The following is a 20,388-nucleotide window of genomic DNA, read 5'->3' as shown; positions in this document are numbered from 1 at the left end:
GGAAGCGACATCTTCCATCTGAAAAAGGAAAGCGCGTGGCGCAGTGTGGGAGGACATAATTCCCCCCACCCCCGTCCCTGTCCCCAAGGACAAGGGAAATCCAGCCTCGCCTCCTCCCCAGGGGAGCATCTGGAGCAGGTGAGTCTTACCCCAGGTCCCTACCCCCCCAACACCCGTATCCGGTGTTGCCTAGGCCAAGCTTCCCGCCCGGACGTCGCCGGCGACCCCAGCAACGTCCAGCCCCCACCGGGCCACACGCGTTGCGTGCGCAGGCCCGTGCCCCGCTCCACGCCGCGGACGCCACCACCGTCGCGTCCCTCCGTCCCCGGGCCCGGCGCGCCCCGCCTCCCCCGCTCCGTCCGTCCCTCCCCGCGTCCCTCCCCTTCCTCCCCGCCCGCGCCGGCCCCGCCCCCGGCCCCGCCCCCCGGGCTGAGAGCTCTCACGCCCCGGCCCGCCCCGTGCTCGGTGGCCGCTCTTGCCGCCGCCCCCGCCGCCGCCGCCGGGCCAGCAGAGTGCTTCCCAGCTTGGAAAGCGGGGCCGAGGCGCCGGCCGCCGGCAGGGCAGCCATGGAGGCAGCGGCGCGGAGGCGGCAGCATCCGGGAGCGGCGGGCGGCGCGAGCGCGCAGCCGGGCGCCTCCTTCCTGCAGGCCAGGTGGGCGCGCGCCGGCGCGGGGAGCGAGGCCGCGGCCCCCACGTGATGCGGGGCGGGCGGCGGGGGCCCGGCTGGAGGAGCCCGGGGTGGGCCGGGGGCTGCCGCCGGAGTCAGTCTGCCTTGCGCTGCCCTCGCTGCGCCCTGGCGCCTGGGCCCCGTTTCCACCGCCCTTTCTCTTCCTGGAGACGCCCCGGGCCCAGGCAGGCTCAGCAGCCCCCGGCGCCCCCCTTTCCCCCGGGCCGGCTCGAGGACAGTCGCGCCTCTGGGGAGACCAGTCTAGGGGTCCAAGAAACTCGGGGTGGGGGCGGCGGGCCCCAGGACCCCGGCGCACACTCCGCCCCCAACGCACCTGCACGCCCGGGGCGCCACCTCCAAGTTCTCGGGGTCCCTCCGAGCGGAATAGGACTTGGATTCTGGTGTCAATCGGGAGGCTCACTCCTTATCCCAAGAATGTGAGAATGGAAATTCAAGAGACAGCGAAGTGTGTGGAAGTTCCCCTCCCGAGAAAGAACGAGGAAGGGCTTTTTTCGTTTGGCCGTTCCCTTCTCTCACTAAGGGGAAGAAGTTATTGGTTTATATAGTTGAGACCAGGAGGGGCAGAAGAAGAAACACGGAAACCACGTTTTAGTCTTTCCCTCCATTCTGCCTTCATCCTGTTGTGCAGGCCAGAAACACTCCTTGCGTTGAGCAGGCATTCATTAAGTATCGTTGGTGTGCCCAGTGCTGTGGTGGGCACTGAAGGGGTGGGTGAGGTGAAGCCAGAAGGGGCTAAGAGGTCATCTTGGAGAGCTTCGTGGAGGAAGTGGCACTTGAGCTGAGTCCAGAGTATTCAGTAGGTGACTCAGGGAGGAAAGGCTGTTCCAGTCGGGGGAGGAGGTGGTGGAAAGTTTGGGGAGAGTCAAGGGGTCAGTGGTGCTGGAGCTTTCTGGTGCACAGCTGCAAGAGGATGTGGACTGACTGGGAAGGGCCTTTCCTGGCAGCAGGGCTGGGACTAGAATGAAAGCCTAGACTGCAAATTTTAAGGAAATTTAAGGAGACGCTCACTCTCGGGCACCCCTGTGTTGGGCCCTGTGTGCCTCACTTGCCTCACCCTAGTTCCTGCCCTAAATGGCAGGTTAAAAATGTAGCCTTTTTCTGGTAAGCACACGGGAGCCTTGGAAGGTTTTTGAGCACTGGTGTGCTCAGAGTCAATTTTAGGAAGTCTGTGGTATGATTTGAGATGAGTGGAGAAGTCTGAGAGACTTGGCTGAGGGTAGCTCTTTCTCCTGCTACTGAGGGTCGTTTCTGTTCTGGATCCCCTTCAAGTTGGGGGTCTTTGACTGCCCTGAACTGTAGCAGCCCAATTAGAACAATCTGTGGGTATCAGATATGATCCCACTTTATCTCATGTGTGGGGCTTCCATAAGCAGTATCTTAGTCTGGTTCTATTTTGTATATATGGAAACATATACATACATATTTTGTATATGTACAAAAACATATTTCGTGTATGAGGCCCAGAGAGATAATATCATTTGCTGGCAAGAACCAGGGTCTAAACCCAGGGCTTCTGTACTATTCCACTTGGGCTGCTGCCAGCCACGGTGCTCCCTGGGGATGGCACAAGGGCTGACTCACTTCCAGGGTATCCCTGCTACCCTTGTAGGGTACCTCTAGGACCATTTTCAGTATCATTGTAGCTTAAGACAGTAGGCAGAATCAACCTGTCCAGTTCCTAAGATGCTTGGATTTCCTCTCCTGCATCCACGCTTAGCTTACACACCTCTGATGACACAGTGTTCACTATCTTTCGAGGTAGCCCATTCCAGCTTCTGCCTGCTCTGTTGATAGTTTTTGTATTGCTATCAAAGTAATACATGCCTATCGTTAAGTAGCACAGAAGGGCTTAGAGTAAAAAGCAGTGGTTCTCTGTTCCACCTTTCCCTGGCACCAGAGACAACCACAGTAGCTTCTTTTAGCTGTTTCTACTAGAATTAAATTCATATTTTATTTTTTTTATTATTTTTTTATCTTTTTAAAGATTTTGTTTGTTTATTTATTTATTTGACAGAGAGAGAGAAACAGCATGAGAGGGGATAGGGTCAGAGGGAGAAGCAGGCTCCCCGCCGAGCCGGGAGCCCGATGTGGGACTCGATCCCAGGACTCCGGGATCATGACCTGAGCCGAAGGCAGTCGCTTAACCAACTGAGCCACCCAGGCGCCCTGGAATTAAATTCGTATTTTAAAATAGTATTAACAAATACCATGTAACACTTTCCATGGACTAGAGCCCACTGTAAAGTTTTGCACGTAATAATTCAACCACAACTCTTGAGATAGGATCTACTGTTATCACTCATTTTATAGATGGGAACATTGAGGCCCAAGAGAGGTTAAGTAACTTGCTCAAGATCTGGTTGGTGGCAAAGCTAGGATATGAACCCAGGTGGTCTCCAAAGTCCATATTCTTAAAAGCTATGCTCAACTGCTATTTCCTGATTTATCATTTTTTAAAAAGATTTTATTTATTTATTTATTTGACAGAGCACAAGCAGAGGGAGCAGCAGTGGGAGAGGGAGAAGCAGGCTCCCCGGTGAGCAGGGAGCCGGATGCGGGGCTTGATCCCAGGACCCTGGGATCATGACCTGAGCTGAAGGCAGACACTTAACCGACTGAACCACCCAGGCACCCCTTGATTTATCATTTGTACCTTCTAAGATAATATTTACTGATTTCCTGTTATGATTTGGCTCGCTTATACCTCCCTCATCTTCACAAGATGGTTCATCTATTCTCAGTTTTTAAACTATTCTTAGTTTTTCTCTTTGTTAACTTTGTAGCCTTAGGGAACATCCATACACCATTATTTCCTTTTTGGGGAACTATAGGCAGTATCTCTTGATTCCTTTTTCAAAGAAGAATAATAGTCCCCTACCCTAACGTTTGGCTTTCCCTACCCTTTCCCCTAACTCCTATCCTCTATAGTTTTACTTTCATGTTCTCAAGTTTAATGGTATTTACCTGCTGTTTTTAGGCATAGTTGTCTTCCATGTTTTGTGTGTGCATGGATTCTAAACTTTGAAAATCAGTATGCAATGTTTTTATTAGTTAAGCCATGTAAACATTCCCTACAGAGCCAAGGAATGTTTAACAGTACCATATGTTCTCTTATATTGTTTTTGTTTTTCCTGGGGTTTCTAATTGCCTTTCTTTTTCCCTCTTATTTGCCTTCATTTTCTCATTTTTTGTTCAAGCTTTCCATCATGTCACGTATTTTACCATTCTTTATATAGAACCAAAATTAATCCCGCTATCGTTCCCATTTATGGGTCCCTGCTTGACTCCACCATGGCTGAGTCCTTCCTTTTCTCCCAGGCAATCCTGCAGATGCTGACTGCTTTGAATATTTCAGCTGTATGTTATGTGTTCCCCACCTGTCATGGTATCAGTTCCCCCATATGGTAGACTTGGAAAGCTGTGGAAGAGAGAAAAGGCCATCCTTGTCTTGGGTTACCTGCCATGGACTGGTGTTCTCGGCTGCAGTTTCCGATGACTGAGATCTAGAGCTGGCACAGGCTGGGGGCTCAGTGTGTGAAGTCTGTGGAGTCAGGAACTTGGGACGGGCTTGAGGTTGCTCATCCTCAGGACAAGGACTAGGGGAGAGGATGCCTTCACCCTCCATAATCTGCCTCCTGTGGTCATAGTCCCAACAGAAGAAAACCAGTCAGATGCTAACCAATCTTGATTTCCAAGTTGAGTGCCCTGTATCTGCCCTTTTTTTTCCTGCCTGCTAAGCCAGGCTGGACTACTGACGGGGATCTCCACTAACTGAGATGCCCTCTTGGGTAGAGGAGGAAATAATTACTGAGCCCCTAGTATATGCTAGGTATCCACAGCTTCCAGAGACCCATACCTGAGTACTTCCCCAGGCTTTCAAAATACGTTTCTCTTCTGTAGCAAACATCCTACTCCTTGCCCAGTTTGGAGGTTTCCAGAATAAAACACTGAGGGTTGTTATCCTCTTTCTCCCACCAAGTTCTTCAGGCCTGGAGGTTCTCACCACCTGCTTTTTGAGGCCTTGACTGATAGTCACTAAGGGGAAGGGCAGGTGGGCCCTCTAAGCCAGTCCCTCATCTCAGACCCATGTCAGAGCAGTCCTCACAGCGAGTTTCTGACTATCTGCCCAGTCTGAAGCCCAGCCATTCTCTCACTTCTCTTCCTCTCTACTGATAAGCCGGGGCATTCAACTCCATGCAGCGCCTTCCTTCCTTCCACTCCAGGCCTTCCATCCAACTCTCCTGCTTTTCTGCCTACTTAAATCCACCCATCCATGCTTTCAGGCTCTCTTCCTTCATGCAGGCTTTGCATACTGCCCCAGGCCTTACTGAGCCTTCTCTGTCTTGATCTCTTCATATGACACATAGTTTATTATAACAGAAACAGAAGAGGAAACTATTTAGAGCACAGTTCTTGAGTTCATATAGACACAGGTTTGCATTTATGCTGTTCAGGACTCCTGGGTTGCAAGTGACATAAAGCCAGTGTGAACTATAGTGCCCTTAGCAAAAAGGAATATATTGGCTCATGTGGCCAAACCGTTACCTGGGGGCTGCCTAGAACTCTCAGGGCTTTGCCTCTTCCTTTTTCCTGGTCTTCTCTGCAGGGTTGCTTCATTCTCGCCTGGCTGTCCTTTGAGGCTGGCTCCTTGGCCACAGGCAGCCCGGGACTGGCATCCTTAGCACCCCAGTGCCAGAAGGGAAGGCACTCTTTCCACCAACTCTGATTGGAAAAGTCCCACCGGGCTGGCTTAGGTTACAGGCCCTCCCTGTGGCCAAGGGAACATCATCTCTTACTAGAAGAGGCATGGAGTGGGGAATAGGCTGACAAAAAGAGTAGTTGCTGTAGCCCCTTACTACGGGGGTGGTCTTGGCTAAGCACTCAACCCCTGTAAGCCTCAGCATCCTCATCTGTCACACAAGAGGGGAACGACCTCCTGGTATTGCTCATTCAGTGAGATGGTGCAGGTGAAGCTCCGAGCACAGTGCACACTCAGCACTCAGTAAGTTGGGGGGTGGGCACTGAGTAAAGGGACAAGAAGACTTAGTTGACCCAAGAAAGGCCCACCCCACCTGTCTTGCCAGCCATCAGAGGATGGTGAGACCCCCTGTCCCCCACCCCAGGAGCTTGCCCCTCTGCCTCTGGGCTGCTTTACAAGCCCACTGTGGGCCGTTCTTCGATTGGCTGAAAGGGATCCCCAAAAGTTACAGAAGCAATAGTAGCACTGAGAGGACCTTCATGTCGCCTCTAATATTTGCCAGTAAAACGAATGAGTAACTAGAGATTGAGGTGGTTTTAAATCAGCCAGCAATCGCGAAGTGTAAACCAGGAACTGAGCTGAGAACTCTGGGTAATATGGGCCATTCACACAGCTCTGCTCTTGGCACAAATAGAGCAATAAAACTCACACCTCAGTCATCTTAGGAAGTAGCAGGCTGCTTGTCACTGGAGGCATGCAAGTAGTGTCAGGGACATCGTAAAGAGGATTTGGACTCTGACGCGGTGGGTGAGTTGAGAGAACCTTAAAAGTCACTCATCTTCTGGAGAGGCTAGATACAAGCAAAACTCCAGGCCCATGATGTCATGGCTAGACTGGGAGTTAGAGATGAAGCACCCCTGTAGTGGGGCTGGTAGGGTTTTGGGAAAAGCTTCATCGGGGAAGCCTTCCTGGAGGAAGTGGCATATGCACTGGCCCTTGAACTTCAGCTCATCTGTGAAAAGCAGATGGCCAACTGCTTTGCAGGAGGGACAGGCATCCAAAGATGTGTTGTCAGATGGCGTTCCACTTCTTGCCGTGTCTCTTGGATCAGCTTGTCCCCTGCTGGCTCGTTGCACTGTGGGTTAGTGAGAAGAGTGACCCCAGCAGCGCCATTCTTACTTCCTCCTAGTTCAGGAACTGAGGGAAAGGGCCTGTTGATCCCAGTCTGCAGTCTATAAGGCAAATCTCACTAGAAGCCTCTGATGGGTCCAGCTGAGGTCACATGCCCATCTGGTGGCCCAATCACTGTGGATGTGATGATGGCAGAGAGGTTAAAAATATAAGCTATGGAGTCTCATCATTTAGGCGCACATATTTGGCTGTGTAAAATGGGGATGATATTCCAACCTCAAAGGATTTCTGTGCGGATTAAATGAGATAATGCATGCAAGCAGCTATAATGGGCCCGGACTATAGTAAGTGTTCAATAAAGGCTCACTGCTGTCATCTGTCATCATGATTCACATTTTCTAGCCACATTGTATCCTCTGCCCCATTTCGTCTCCCCGTCATTCTATAGGTGAGAATGCCCAATACCAGTTTGGCAGTTTCCTTCCTGAACCACAGAGAAGCTAAGCTAACAATAGGGCAGCCGGAATCCATTCCCAGGACACGTTCCCCTTGGCCTCAGAGCCAGTATTTCCAGCAAAAGTCCTAGAAATTAATCCTCCTGCCCTCAAATCCCCATATGTCTCTGTGGCTCATCTCGGGGAAGACTCTCCTGGGCGGAGAGAAGAGCTGACCCCTGTTGTCCGGTTCCTTCCCAGGCACAGCGCCACCAAGGCTGATGAAGCTGCAGGCACAGCTCCCTTCCACCTTGACCTCTGGTTCTACTTCACCCTGCAGAACTGGGTTCTGGACTTTGGCCGCCCCATTGCCATGGTGAGTGTGAAGCCGTGGACAGAGCCCCTACCAGCAGTGAGGACACAGTGTGACTTGAATTAGCCGAGTGACCTTAGACAAGTCACTTTCCCTACAGTAAACTGCGAGAATAGGCCTGGATGCTTACATGTCCTTTAGCTCTGTGTCTGTGCCAGCAAGCGGGGGTCCTGGGGGCCTGCATAGTCATACTGTGCCCTGACTCTCACAGGGGAACCGGTGGCCCTAAACAGGGATACTGTGCCCCTCCCCCACCCCACCGTCCCACACCCGGCTTTAACCAAATCACCAAGCCATACAACAGGGTGTGGGAAAGAAAGCAGAGCATTCCCCACGGCCTTGGTATAATATTATTTTTCGGAGGTAAAGAGTATAGGCTGATTTTGCATATTATCTATGACTCTGAGCCTCAGGGAAGTGTTCGTGCTAGCTTGTGAAACCATCCCCTTCCCTCCAGGGTACTCCATGCATCGGTGGATAGTGGTGGCCTCCACCGAGATTAATTCCGGAAGAGGGCCCAAGCCCCTGGCTTGTAATAAGGACATACGTAGATAGATAAATAGGTAACAGAATGTGAACAAATTGAGTGAGGTACCACCATGTACCAAGTTGTTAATTCGTGTGTGCGTATGGTAACGATAACTACATCCAATACTGGAACGGACACCTTGCACATGCTAGTGATAATGCAAATTAGCAAAGCCCTTTGGGAAAGCAGTTTGTCAAGGTGACAACTAGGCACCTAGAACAGTTCCTGGCCTAAGCGCTCGTTGCATTTTTATTTTTTTATTTTTTTAAGATTTATTTATTTTATTTTTTTATTTTTCTTAAAGATTTTATTTATTTATTTGACAGAGAGAGAGATAGCGAGAGCAGGAACACAAGCAGGGGGAGTGGGAGAGGGAGAAGCAGGCTTCCCGCCGAGCAGGGAGCCCGACGTGGGGCTCGATCCCAGGACCCTGGGATCATGACCTGAGCTGAAGGCAGACACTTAACAACTGAGCCACCCAGGCGCCCCAAGATTTATTTATTTTAGAGAGAGAGAGCATGCGCACACGTGAGCGGGGGAGGGGCAGAGGGAGAGGGAGAGAGAGAATCTTAAGTAGACTCCACGCTGAGTGCGGAGCCTGACTCGGGGCGGATCTAAGGACCCTGAGATCATGACCTGAAATCAAGAGTCAGACACTCAACTGACTGAGCCACCCAGGCGCCCCTCAAAGCACTTTTATTGAAGGAACAACAATAATAATCATAATAATGGGGAAGTAGAAATAGTGGTTAACGTACATTGAGTGCTCACTCTGTTCTAAACCCTTTATGTGTTTAAACTTATTGAATCCTTGCCTCAACACCCTTGCTAGTCTCGATTTTATAGATGGGAAGACTCATGGATAGAGAGGGCAAGGCCCTGGCTCAGGGTCACCCGAGTAGCAAGTGGAAGAGCCAGCTTCCTCACGCAAGCATCTGGCCCCAGAGCCTACCCCCTTGCTGTCATGTTTATCTGCAGAACCCTGATATGTTCGTCCCTCCTGACCCAGTAAGACCCCTTCGAGAATCTGCCCTGAAGCTGTAATCAGCAAGAGGACAACAGCCTCTGTACGCAAAGCTGTTCCTTGCAGTGTTGCTTACCTTGGACGTGATTTCAGTGTCCAGCAGTAGGGACTGGGTGCATCAGCTTTCTGTATCCGGTACAGAAAATGTCGTCTGGCCATGAAACAGGAATCCTGGGTACTCTAGAGCAGCGGGGGTCGTTCGAGGGGAGAAAAGGGGTGGTGGCGGTGTACATACTGCCTGATGGCAAGTCAGTGACGATCTCAGCATCTTGTACACATGGGTCAGAGACTCGAAGGGGATATGAAAAGCTAATCTGGGGCGCCTGGGTGGCTCAGTCGGTTAGGCAGCTGACTTTTGATTTCGGCTCAGGACAAGATCTCAGGGTCCTAGGATCGAGCTCCGCATCAGGCTCTGCACTCAGCGCAGAGTCTGCTTGGAATTCTGTCCCTCCCCCCACTCATTCTTGCGTGCACGCTCTCTCTCTCTCTCAAATAAATACATCTTTATTATTTTTTTAAGATTTTATTTATTTATTTGACAGAGACACAGCGAGAGAGGGAACACAAGCAGGGGGAGTGGAGAGGGAGAAGCAGGCTTCCCGCCGAGCAGGGAGCCCGATCCGGGGCTCGATCCCAGGACTCCGGGATCATGACCTGAGCCGAAGGCTGACGCTTAACGACTGAGCCACCCAGGCGCCCCAATAAATACATCTTTAGCAAAAAAAAGCTATTCTGGTGGCACTGTTGGGGGCAGATTTGGGGTGGATGCTGTTTCTCCTTTCTGCAGACTCTCTGTAAGGCTTACATGTTGTTTAAGTGTAGGAGAAAGAAAAGAGACTGAGCCAGGAGTCAGGGCACCTGGTCAGCTTTGTGGGTGGCTTTAGGCAAGTCACTGTCTGCTGGGCTCTGGTTCTCTCATCCGTAAGAAGGCTGGTTGGCCTGGCTGCTCCAAGCCCCCTTCCCGCATGAAGGTCGCACAGATTGGGGGCCAAAGGAGCTGCCCATCACACTGATGCTATGGAGAGGGGGAGCAGGCTCATGGCTGTCCTCTGCCCTCACTCCTTGGGACTCAGCCACAGCTGGCCAGGGCGGTGTCCCGCAGGGCAAATCACTTCCCCAGCCTGCCCAGCAACCTAGGTGGGCTTGTTAGGAGAGTATACATTTGAAAAGCTCCTGTATACAGTGGAGCTTTTGAAATGTAGGCATGACATTCCCGAATCTGTAATAACGAAAACCAAACTCGTACAAGTTATAAAAGTAGTATGTAGTAGTTGTAACAAGTCAACTAATGCCTAGGTCTATGCAGAAGTGTTCGATTCTCCCTTTCCAGTCCCACCCCTGACGGTCTGGGGCACAGCCACCCACTCCTTTCTCTGCTCCTGCAAACATATTCTATATTCTCTTTCCTTTTCCACCTGAAATGAGATCTTACTTTACGCCTTATCCTACAACTTGCTTGCTTTACCTTAGGATATACGATGGCTGTCTTTCCATGTCAGTACCCGTAAGGGGTCATTTCTGATAATGGCTACTTCACCTGCTATGGTAAAGATGCGCTATAACGTATTCAGCTCGTCTGGTTAGATGAAGAGTCAGCCTGTTTCTGGTATTTTGCTATCACAAAGAATATTGCAGCCATTGTATGTATCTTTTTTAAAGAAATTTAAGTATAGTTGACGTACAGTGTTTTATTAGCTTCGGGTGTACAACATAGTGCTTTGACAGTTTTACGTTGTCCGTGCCCGGCGCACTAAGCGTAGGCACCATACGGCATCATTACAGTATATTACTGACTGTATTCCTTACGCGATACTTTTCAGCCCCATGACTTACTTATTTGGTAACTGGAAGTTTGTGCCTCCTAATCCCCTCCACCTATTTTGCCCATCTGGCAATCACCAATTCTCTGTATTTATGATTCTACTTCTGTGTTTGTTTGTTCATTGTTTTTTTTTTTTTTTATTCCCCATGTTTAGTGAAATCATATGGCATTTATCTTTCTCTGACTTACATCACTTAGCATAATACCCTCTAGGTCCATCCATATTGTTGCAAATGGGAAGATTCTTTTTGTGGCTGAGTAATGTGTTGGCGAGGATGTGGTGAAAAGGTAACCCTCATGTGCTGTTGGTAGAAATGTAAATTGGTGCAGCCACTGGGGAAAACAGTATGGAGTTTCCTAAAAAAAAATTAAAAACAGAAATACCGTACAATCCAGTAATTCCACTACTGGGTATTTACCCAAAGAAAATGAAAACACCAATTCGAAAAGATGTATGCCCCGCTATGTTCATTGTGGCATTATTTCCAATAGCCAAATGATGGAAGCACCCTAAGTGTCCATCAGTAAATGAATGGATAAAGAACATGTGGTGTAGATATCCAAATATATATCTTGATATAGGTGAAGATACAGAGATACACACCGAGTAAGAGAGAAAGAGAGGAACAGAGTTCTATATCCTGGGAGTTTTTATATGTGTGGGTTAGTTTTAACCAATGTGGCATTTCTGAATTAAAAGAGATAAACATTTACAATTTCAGTTGAAATTTGTGGTCATTGCCTGTGTTCTCAGTCAACAGATCCCGGAAGTACAGTTTGGGGGGTCATAACTTGTTTTGACTTTGCATGGGGGTTTTCACACTGACCCTGACAAGGCCAGGACCCACTGGGGTAGACCAATAAGAGAGGGCTTTCCAGGCAGAGGAACTGCCCCTGGCCTGCCTCTTCTCTCAGGGAAGGTAAGAAAGAAAGAACTGAAGCTACTTTGTAGAACTCACTTATTTTCTCCTTTGTTTCCTAACGTATACTTTTGACCTGATTTGGAAGCAGTCCATCTGTTCCATGCATAGAGCATGGGGCCTAGTGGTCAGGAGATCTTTCCATCATCATAGGACCTGAAGCGTCAGACTCCTAAGGGCCCAAGTCGACCACCTGGGTCACATTTCTTGTGTTGCAGAGGGGGAAACCAAGGGTCACCACGAAGTCCCAAAGCAGCCTCCAGCTCCCAGACCAGTACCCAGGGACATTTATTTAGTACCCACTGGGAGCGGGACACAGAGTCAGGCCCTGGATTTGCATCTACTAGTATGCCTGGGGACAAGTCCATTTACCTTCTTTGGGACTCAGTTTCTCTGCTGGGTACCCCAGGGCTGCCAAGAGGATCCCCAGAGATCACAGAAAGAGTTAAGTGTGTGTGGAGGAGGTGGGGGCTGATTCGCCGAGGGCCTTGTGGGGCTCTGCCCGCGTGAACACCGTTCCTCCCTTTGCTCCCCAGCTGGTGTTCCCTCTCGAATGGTTTCCACTCAACAAGCCCAGCGTGGGGGACTACTTCCACATGGCCTACAACGTCATCACGCCCTTCCTCCTGCTCAAGGTACAGTCCCAGGCTCCCTGCTCTACCTTCCCACCCTCATCCCCTCCTCCTCAGGCAAGAAGCTGGTGCCGAGCCCTGGGAGTCATGGAAGCAGGTGGAAGCAGGCCTACCCTGCCTCAGCCTGGGGGGCGAAGGCTGTGATGGAGGGACACATCAAAGGCCTGGCCAGGAGGCATGGAGAAGCCCTCCCCAAGGAGGGGTGTCTGATTTGGGCATCAGCCTCGTGTGCCAGGGGATGATGTGGGAGAGGTGGTCAAGCAAAAGGACCTGAAGACAGGCTCATGCTTGTGAAACTACAGTACATTTGGGGAGGCTGAGGCATAAGGAGTGAGTGGGTTGGTTGTCTGCGGAGAAGTCAGGGACCAGTTGGGAAGGCAATTAGGGTCCAGGTGGCAGCAACAGAGGTGACCTCTACTCTGGCCCAGGACTCCGGGATTTGGAGATGTCACTGGGAGCACAGAGCTAGCCAGGGCTGCCGGCTTTGCACGTCCAAATAAGGGCTCTTAAAACAACTATCGCCATCTACCATCCCCATCATTTTGTTTCTAGAAAGATGTTTCTAATCACCAAAAGTAGCAGGGTATAAAATTAGAATTCAGAGGAGTCCTAAGTTAAATAGTTTGGTTTCCAAAGCATCCTCCCCACCCCCACCCCCCCCCCACTTCCCTGACATTTTCTTCGTGATTACCATGCACCAGTGGCTCAGAAATCAGAGGGTCCCACCTCCGCTGAGCCAGCCCAGCCACCCAGAGGCACAGCTGGGGGTAGGGAGAGGGCCGGGCCTGGAGCCTGCATGCGACCTTGGGCAATCAGCTAGTCCCTCTGAGTCTGCTTCTCTGAGGAAAGGGGGTGCTGTTTCCCAGCTCCTGCTGGCTTCACGGGGATCCTATGAGACTCCAGAGGCTGGCTTAGCCTGCTAAAGGGACCCAATTTCCGAGTGACTTTTCAGCCAGCAGCATCCGTCCGATGCCAGGCAGCAGGGGAGAGACCAGGGGGTGTCTCATGTTGTGGAGGAGGCTGAGTCATGCGTCCGGCGTCCCTCTGACCCCAGCTCATCGAGCGGTCCCCTCGAACCCTGCCGCGCTCCATGATCTACATCAGCATCATCACCTTCGTCATGGGCGCCAGCATCCACCTGGTGGGCGACTCCGTGAACCACCGCTTGCTCTTCAGTGGCTACCAGCACCACCTGTCTGTCCGGGAGAATCCCATCATCAAGAATCTCCAGCCAGAGACGCTGGTGAGGCCGCCTCCCCCACTGCATGTAAAGCCTTTGGGCACAGTCTGTCCTGGAGGCCAGAGATCACCCCGACCCGTCACTGTGCTTGACCTGCTAAAGGCATTCCGCTAGGTGAGGGCGCTGTACCCGCCGAGCTAGGATGCTGGTGACACTTTAGGAAGTGGCACTTTGACTGGGTGCTCCCACCCGGGCCCCCTGCAGTAGAGGGCAAGACCGAGGGTGGGGAATGAGGGCTGCTGGGGGGAAACCCGGGCCTGGGGAAGGGTGGGCTGCGTGGGCCCCAGCAGCCCGCCCCCCCTCCCCCGCCGCCATGCACCTGCCGCTCTCCCCTGCCATGCCCCTGTCCTCAGATCGACTCCTTCGAGCTGCTCTACTACTACGACGAGTACCTGGGCCACTCCATGTGGTGAGTGTGGGGGCCAGTCTCAGCCAGGGAGGCAGCGCCAGCCGGGCTGCCTCCCCAGGGACCCGGGGCCCGGCCTCGCGGACACTGGACGAGCGTCTGGGTGTGGGGCGCGGGGCCCTCCGGGGCTCAGCGCGGCAGTGCCCGCGGCGGCCACTAGAGGGCAGCGAGCGGCTGTCCCTCCCCGGCCCTGCCGGAGCCTGGGGGGAGGGCTCAAGGCCCGCCCTCTGGCCGCGGTGGGCTGAGCGTGGGCGCCGAGCGGGGACCCCGCCGTGTCAGGACGCGGGCTTTGGGAGTGGAGGTCGGGACGAAGCCGAGGAGGGCCAGCTGGCCCCGAGGGGGGAGGAGCTGTCTGTCCCGCTCCTCGAACTCCGGGGAGGGCCCCCCTTCACCCCAAAGGCGGCGGAAACCTCCCAGCTGTGCGCAGCCGCGGGAGAGCCGGGGCCCCAGCTGCCGGCAGCTGTCTGTTCCGCCCCCCACCTCACAGGAGGAGCTGGGGCCAGTGAGAGGGTTTGCGGGGGGGGGGGGGCAGCCAGCAAGCCCTGCACCCCGTGGCCTCAGCCCTGAGTGAGCTGGCCGGCTCCTGGCACACCGGGCCTACACTCGTGTTTCCAGGATCCATTTAGAACAGGCAGAGTTGGTCCTCTTGGCTGTGAGTCCAGGAGCCCTGGACAGGCCTTTGCCAGAGACCTTCCCCCGGGAAGTTTGGGAAGGGAGGAGCGGGGGTGGGGTGGGGGGGGCACCGCGTGAGGGGGAGACAGGGTAGCTGAGAGAAGGGGCTGTGGGAGAGGCAGCCTGTGTGGAGAGGAGAGAGGCTGGTACTTTTGGGTGGGATGCTGTGCGTGGGGAAGGGGTGAGGCTGTGGGTTAGGTATGGGGGAGGGGGCTTCACAAAGCCCCTTGGAGGACCCCAGCAGGTATGGTTCCCTCTTTCTCGCTCTCTCTTTTTTTTTTCACCTGGACCTGGAGGCTCTCCCCCCTTGGCCCTGCTGGGTACACCTGTTCCGGGGGTGGGGGGGTACTGCTGGTGTGAGGGGTGCCAGGGTGAGACAGGGGCTCGCCCTACACACACCCACGCGGAGTGAGGTGGGAGGGTCCCCCCACCGCGGCCTGTGGGCCTCTGATTTGCCTGTGCCAGGAGCAGGCCTCCTCTTCCTGCTTCCTTCCTGCCCCACCCTGGACCCCCAGCACGGGGAGGTCTGGCGGGGAGGAGTGCCCTGGCCTAAACCGGGTGTTTTGTAAACCATAAAGCGACCTGCATGGGATGGTGCAAGGGAGCAGCCCAAGGAGGGGGAGGGCCGGGTGGAGGGGCGATGGGGCGGCTGGGCAGGCCTCTGAGGCCCTGGCCTCCCTGTTGCAGGTACGTCCCCTTCTTCCTCATCCTCTTCATGTACTTCAGCGGTTGTTTCACTCCCACCAAAGCTGAGAGTTCGATACCAGGGGTGGCCCTGGTCCTGGTGCTGCCCAGTGGCCTATACTATTGGTGAGTGCCCTCAGACCTGGGGGAGGGGTGGGCGGGGACATTTAGTGAGCCAGGCGGTAAAAATGTGCTCTGGACCACAGTCCCCCTCTGGGCTCCTGCTTCCTCCTCTGTCTAGTGGGGGCGGTGACAGTGCTTTGTGGTAGCGTCTCTGTTACCAGGAAGCCAGGCCTGAGTGCCCCTCTCCATTCTCATGCTCCTCTGCCCTCCCTCCCGGAACCCCAGTGCCATAGAATCCACCTGTAATATTGAGCCCATAGAGCCCTGTGGGCCTCAGTTTCCTCCTTTGTGAAATTGGGACAGCCCCTGCTTGTCTCCCTCTCAGGAGATAGTGAGGATCTAGAAGGAGGCAAAGAGGCTTCATAAACTATAAAGCACTATGAAGGTGACAAGGACAGATAAGGGGGAAGTTCCTTGCCTGGTTTCTTTGTGCCTTCCGGAGCTCTCCTCCCATTTCAGAGGACTCAGGCCTCAGCCAGGCCCCTACCTCTGTTCTGTCACTTCTGCCCCGGGGACAGGCTCCCCCTGAGCATTGGTGGGTGTCATAGGAAGGACTGGACCCCTCTCTGATGGAAAGCTTGCCTCAGAATGAAAAGGGCCTTCTTTCCTAGGGCCAGGTCCCTAGGATCCACCCCTGGGTCCATCCCCGGCCAGGTGGAGAGGGTCGACCAGGGCCAATCTGTATGCCCCCTGAAGGCAGGGTGAAAAAGAATGAGTGGCAACCACAGCAAGAAGGAAAGTGGTTCGACACGCAGAGGGCTTCTTGCCTGGTTCTCCCCGCCCAGCGTGTCAGTGCAGAGACGGCCACAGTAGGAACAGTAACCATTTTTGTTGAGCAACATGCGTTTCCAAGTAAGAGATGTACACAGCTCTTGTCAGTCTCTTACGTCTCGAGAGATAGGGCCACTTATGCCCCCTTTCTAAGTAAGAACACAGAAGCTCCAGGATGTCAAGGTCCCACAGCCTGTGAGTTGCAGAGCTGTCATTCCTTGAGTGGAATGGGTCAGCATCGTGTTTCTCTCTAGAGGCAGGGGAGTGGACCAGACAACCTCTCAGAAGCCCTCCAACAAATCTACCGATTCCTGGCCATGTGCTAGGTACTGCCTTAGAAGCTGCAGAGAACCCTGGGAGATCTGAGCCTGTCCCAGCCCTCAAGGAGACAGTAATGACAACCCTATGAATTGCAGCTGCATTCCCAAACTCAAATGCCTATAGGAACCAAGCTGGTAACAGAAGGGCATCAAGTAGGCCTCAAGTAAGGCAATAGGGAACGGTGGGGACTGTGGCAAACAGCAGAACCATGCTCTTTCTAGAGGGACAGCCATTTTCTCCTCTAATCAGTTTCGTGCGGGTATAGGGGCCTGACATGACCAAAGAAACCAGAAATCCGCATGTTCTGCTAATCTGTTAGTTAAATGTTGGTAACAAACTCAACATTTTTAAAAAATAGCAACTCTACAAGCCAAATCAATATGCTGCCTGTGGGCCGTGGCTCAGAGTAGGACGGTTCCCTGCTCCTCCATGAGATGAGCTGCTCTGGCTGACCCGGAGGCAGCCTGGTATGGGGGTGTAGGGAGGGATGCCGGGCAGGATAGAGCCTCTGACTCACCTCCCCCACTGGCCTCTTCAGGTACCTGGTCACCGAGGGCCAGATCTTCATCCTCTTCATCTTCACCTTCTTTGCCATGCTGGCCCTTGTCCTGCACCAGAAGCGCAAGCGCCTCTTCCTGGACAGCAACGGCCTATTCCTCTTCTACTCCTTCGCCCTCACCCTCCTGCTTGTGGCCCTGTGGGTCGCCTGGCTGTGGAATGACACGGTACTCAGGAAGAAGTACCCGGGTGTCATCTACGTCCCTGAGCCCTGGGCCTTCTACACCCTGCACGTCAGCAGCCGACGCTGAGTCCCTGGCACCAGCCACCGGTGCTCTGCCTGGCGGGAGACGGGCCGCAGAGTGGCTGAGCGGGGATGTGCGTGCGTGCGTGCGGACGCGTGTATCCACCCGTGTGTGCGCTATCCTAACAGCAGCCGGCCGGATGCGCATTGTGCACATGGACGGGGTGTGTGTGCACGCGCGCGCGTGCAGAGAGCGTCGTCGTAAGACGCGATTGTTTGGCCCAAGTTTCTCTTCGGTTTGGATCTTTCCAGGATGGGATATAGTTGGAGGCCGTGTGTCCAGGCCGAGGTGTGGGCCTGCCTTCCCGTGCACCTGACTGGAGTGGGGCCCTCTCACTCACCGCTCAGGGCGGGTCTCTTCCTGCGGTGGCTTCTGGTAGGCCTGGCGGGTGGGGCAGCAGTGGTGAGAGGACTGGGCATGTCACCCGCCACCTGGCTCACCCCTCAGGCCTGCCCTGACCCTGGAGGCCAGATTACAAAGGTTAAGTTAACTTTCTGGGTATTGTTGAGCAAAGCACATCCCTCCTCTGGGCCTCATTTGCACCAGCTGGGAGCAGGGCCCAAAGTGTGTCCGTGGGCTGGTTGTTGGGGCAGCCCTGGGATGGACGGATCGTTCTCTCGTCGCTGCCCTCTGCTACCCCGGGAAGGGTGTGCGCGCTGCAGATCCTCACCCAAACTCAGGTCACACGGAGTGTTGTGCCGCCCGACTCCCCTGAGCACCATTTCCCTCTGCCAGAAGCTGTCTCCCTGCTCCCCCCCCAGAACTGTGGCACCCCTTCCTGGCAGCCTGACCAGCATGTCTGAGCTGCAGCTGAAGGCTGTGTTCTCAAACACTTGCAGTATTCCCTGAGCCCCATTATAGGGCCAAGGAGCATTTGGGGGACGTTGGGAGTGGTGCGGATCTGGAGGCTCTCTCCCCTGTAGGCCTTGTCTCAGCCTGAATCTCATGGCTTCTGCTCGTGGCCCTGCTCCCAGAAAAGGGAGGCTTCATTCCCATAGGACACCCCGGGCCCGCCTTCCCCCAGACCTTGGGGCCACGTCTGCCCACCCAGCTGCCGGCACCAGTCTCATTTCCCAGCCAGCACTGGCTCGGCGAGCTTGTGGGTCTCAGGGGGCCTGCCCTGCCTTCCCCGGGCCCTGCCTCCTCTCCTGTGTTTTCAGGGAGCCCCGTGCCTCAGATGCTCCTTTCATGTTGGGGTCCCTCTGCAGCCCCCTTAGAGGGCCCCCAGCCCCGGGTTCCATGGGCGGAGAGAGGTGTGAATAAAGACCAGTGTGGAGCCCAGCCTGGCTGGTGGCTGCTGCTTGCTCTGGGTGTGAATTTGGGCGGCAGGAGGGAGATCCCTGGGGCCGGGGAGACAGTGGCTGGTCTGAGGCCGGTCAGGGGCTGCGAGCGGGCCCTGCTACTGTCCGTTGGCCTTGCGTGCCACCCTGTGGGGTGCTGGGGGTGGGGGGCAAGAAGGGCCTCCTCCCAGTCAGTCCCAGCTCTCTTGTGAGGAGTCTGGGGGGCATGGGGGGCGGGGAGCCAGGATAGGGCATCTCCAGGCCTGCCTCTCCGAGATGGCCCCTCAAGCCTGCCCGCTCTGCTGCGAGCCCACTCCAGAGGCTGAAACAGAGAAGGTGCCCTTTGGGGGAAGGTGGGGAGGCTGGTTTGTTGGAGGTTGGCACCGAGCCTTGGGCAAGTCGCTTACTCCCTCGGGGTCTCAGACTTACCACACAGCCCCCAGGACTTACTGGGGCTCCTGTTAGCAGACAACACTGGACAGGAGATGCTCGACGTCGCATCGTCGTAGGCTGTGCCCCCACCTGCCCGGCAACCTCACTGGACTCCTGTCTCTGGCCTCTTCTCCACAGCAAGACTTGCTGGGTGTCTCATGAGCAGGTCGTGTGGGGCCTGGAGCTTAAACAGCTTGGGGGGGTCCTTGATAAGAAAACAGAAAAAAAAGTGAATAAAAAATTAGGTATGAGGGGCGCCTGGGTGGCTCAGTCAGTTAAGTGACTTTTGATTTTGGCTCAGGGCACCATCTCAGGGTCATGAAATCGAGCCCCGCATTGGGCTCTGCACTTAGCTGAGAGTCTGCTTCAGATTCTCTCTCCCTCCGCCTCCTCCCCGCTCCAGTGCATGCACGCTCTGTCTCTCTCTCTCTCTCTCTAAAGTAAATAAATAAATCTTTAAAAATTAATTAGGTATGAAGGGCGCCTGGGTGGCTCAGTCGGTTAAGCGACTGCCTTCGGCTCAGGTCATGATCCCAGGGTCCCAGGATCGAGTCCCACATCAGGCTCCCTGCTCAGCATGGAGTCTGCTTCGCCCTCTGACCCTCCCCCCTCTCATGTGCTCGCTCTCATTCTCTCTCAAATAAATAAATAAAATCTAAAAAAAAAAATTAGGTATGAAAGTGAATATTTAGAATGGAAAGAATTCATAGCAAATTATTAGAGTCTTTTGGGCAGTTTACTGGAAACATTTCCCTAGAATTTCTTCTTAATTGTGACCTGGTTTCCCACTCCATCTGGCTCTACTGGAGGCCAGTGGTTCTCAAAGGGTGGCCCTGACTGGCAGCATCAGGACAGCAGAAGAAAATACAAATTCTTGCCCCATTCTAACTGCTGAGTCAGAAACTGGTGATGGGGGCCCTTCCGGTGAACAAAGTCTCGGCCCCCAGGTGGTGTCGGAGGGGGTTTCTGTTTTTCATGTGGAGTTGAAGTGTAGCATTCACACAACCCAGGGAAGTACACAGCCTGATGGATTTTCAGAGCAACCCCTCATGGAGCCACCCCTCCCCGAGCAGGTCTTTTTGATCACACACTGACTGACCTAGACCCAAGAAAATGTCTTGTCTCCCCCATGAGCCCCTTCCCAAACACGGGGCAATCCCGAGCCAGTGCTCTGGCCTGGCCCCTGCAGGCCTCCCCACAAGCCTCAGCTCTGCGCCCCCCCACCCACCCCGGCCTCCAAGGCCCCACATGACGTCGCCTCACTTCTCCCCACAAGGCTATTAGCAGAAGCTCCCTCCTCTCCTGCCTCCTGCATCCCGCCCATCTTTCCTCTTCTCAGCCCCAACAGAGAGGAGTCAAATCCTCCAGCTGAAATTCTCTGGGTCTAGAAACAGATGTGAAGAG

General features: G+C 54.0%; 1 protein-coding gene across 1 annotated transcript; it reads left to right on the top strand.

The window, feature by feature from the left end:
* The first annotated feature begins 517 nt into the window (after positions 1–517).
* Positions 518–19,234, top strand: CLN6 (CLN6 transmembrane ER protein). Its single transcript, XM_032417909.1, has 7 exons — positions 518–652; positions 7,214–7,328; positions 12,157–12,255; positions 13,307–13,495; positions 13,846–13,901; positions 15,258–15,380; positions 17,008–19,234. The coding sequence occupies exons 1-7, from the start codon at positions 567–569 to the stop codon at positions 17,276–17,278; spliced, it is 939 nt and encodes a 312-aa protein (XP_032273800.1). The 5' UTR covers positions 518–566; the 3' UTR covers positions 17,279–19,234.
* Positions 19,235–20,388: the final 1,154 nt, after the last annotated feature.

The sequence above is a fragment of the Phoca vitulina genome, unplaced genomic scaffold (genome assembly GCF_004348235.1).
Source record: "Phoca vitulina isolate PV1807 unplaced genomic scaffold, GSC_HSeal_1.0 scaffold20, whole genome shotgun sequence".
Lineage (NCBI taxonomy): Eukaryota > Metazoa > Chordata > Mammalia > Carnivora > Phocidae > Phoca > Phoca vitulina.
Note: the sequence above shows the minus strand (reverse complement) of the source record. Positions and strands in the feature narration are given on the sequence as shown.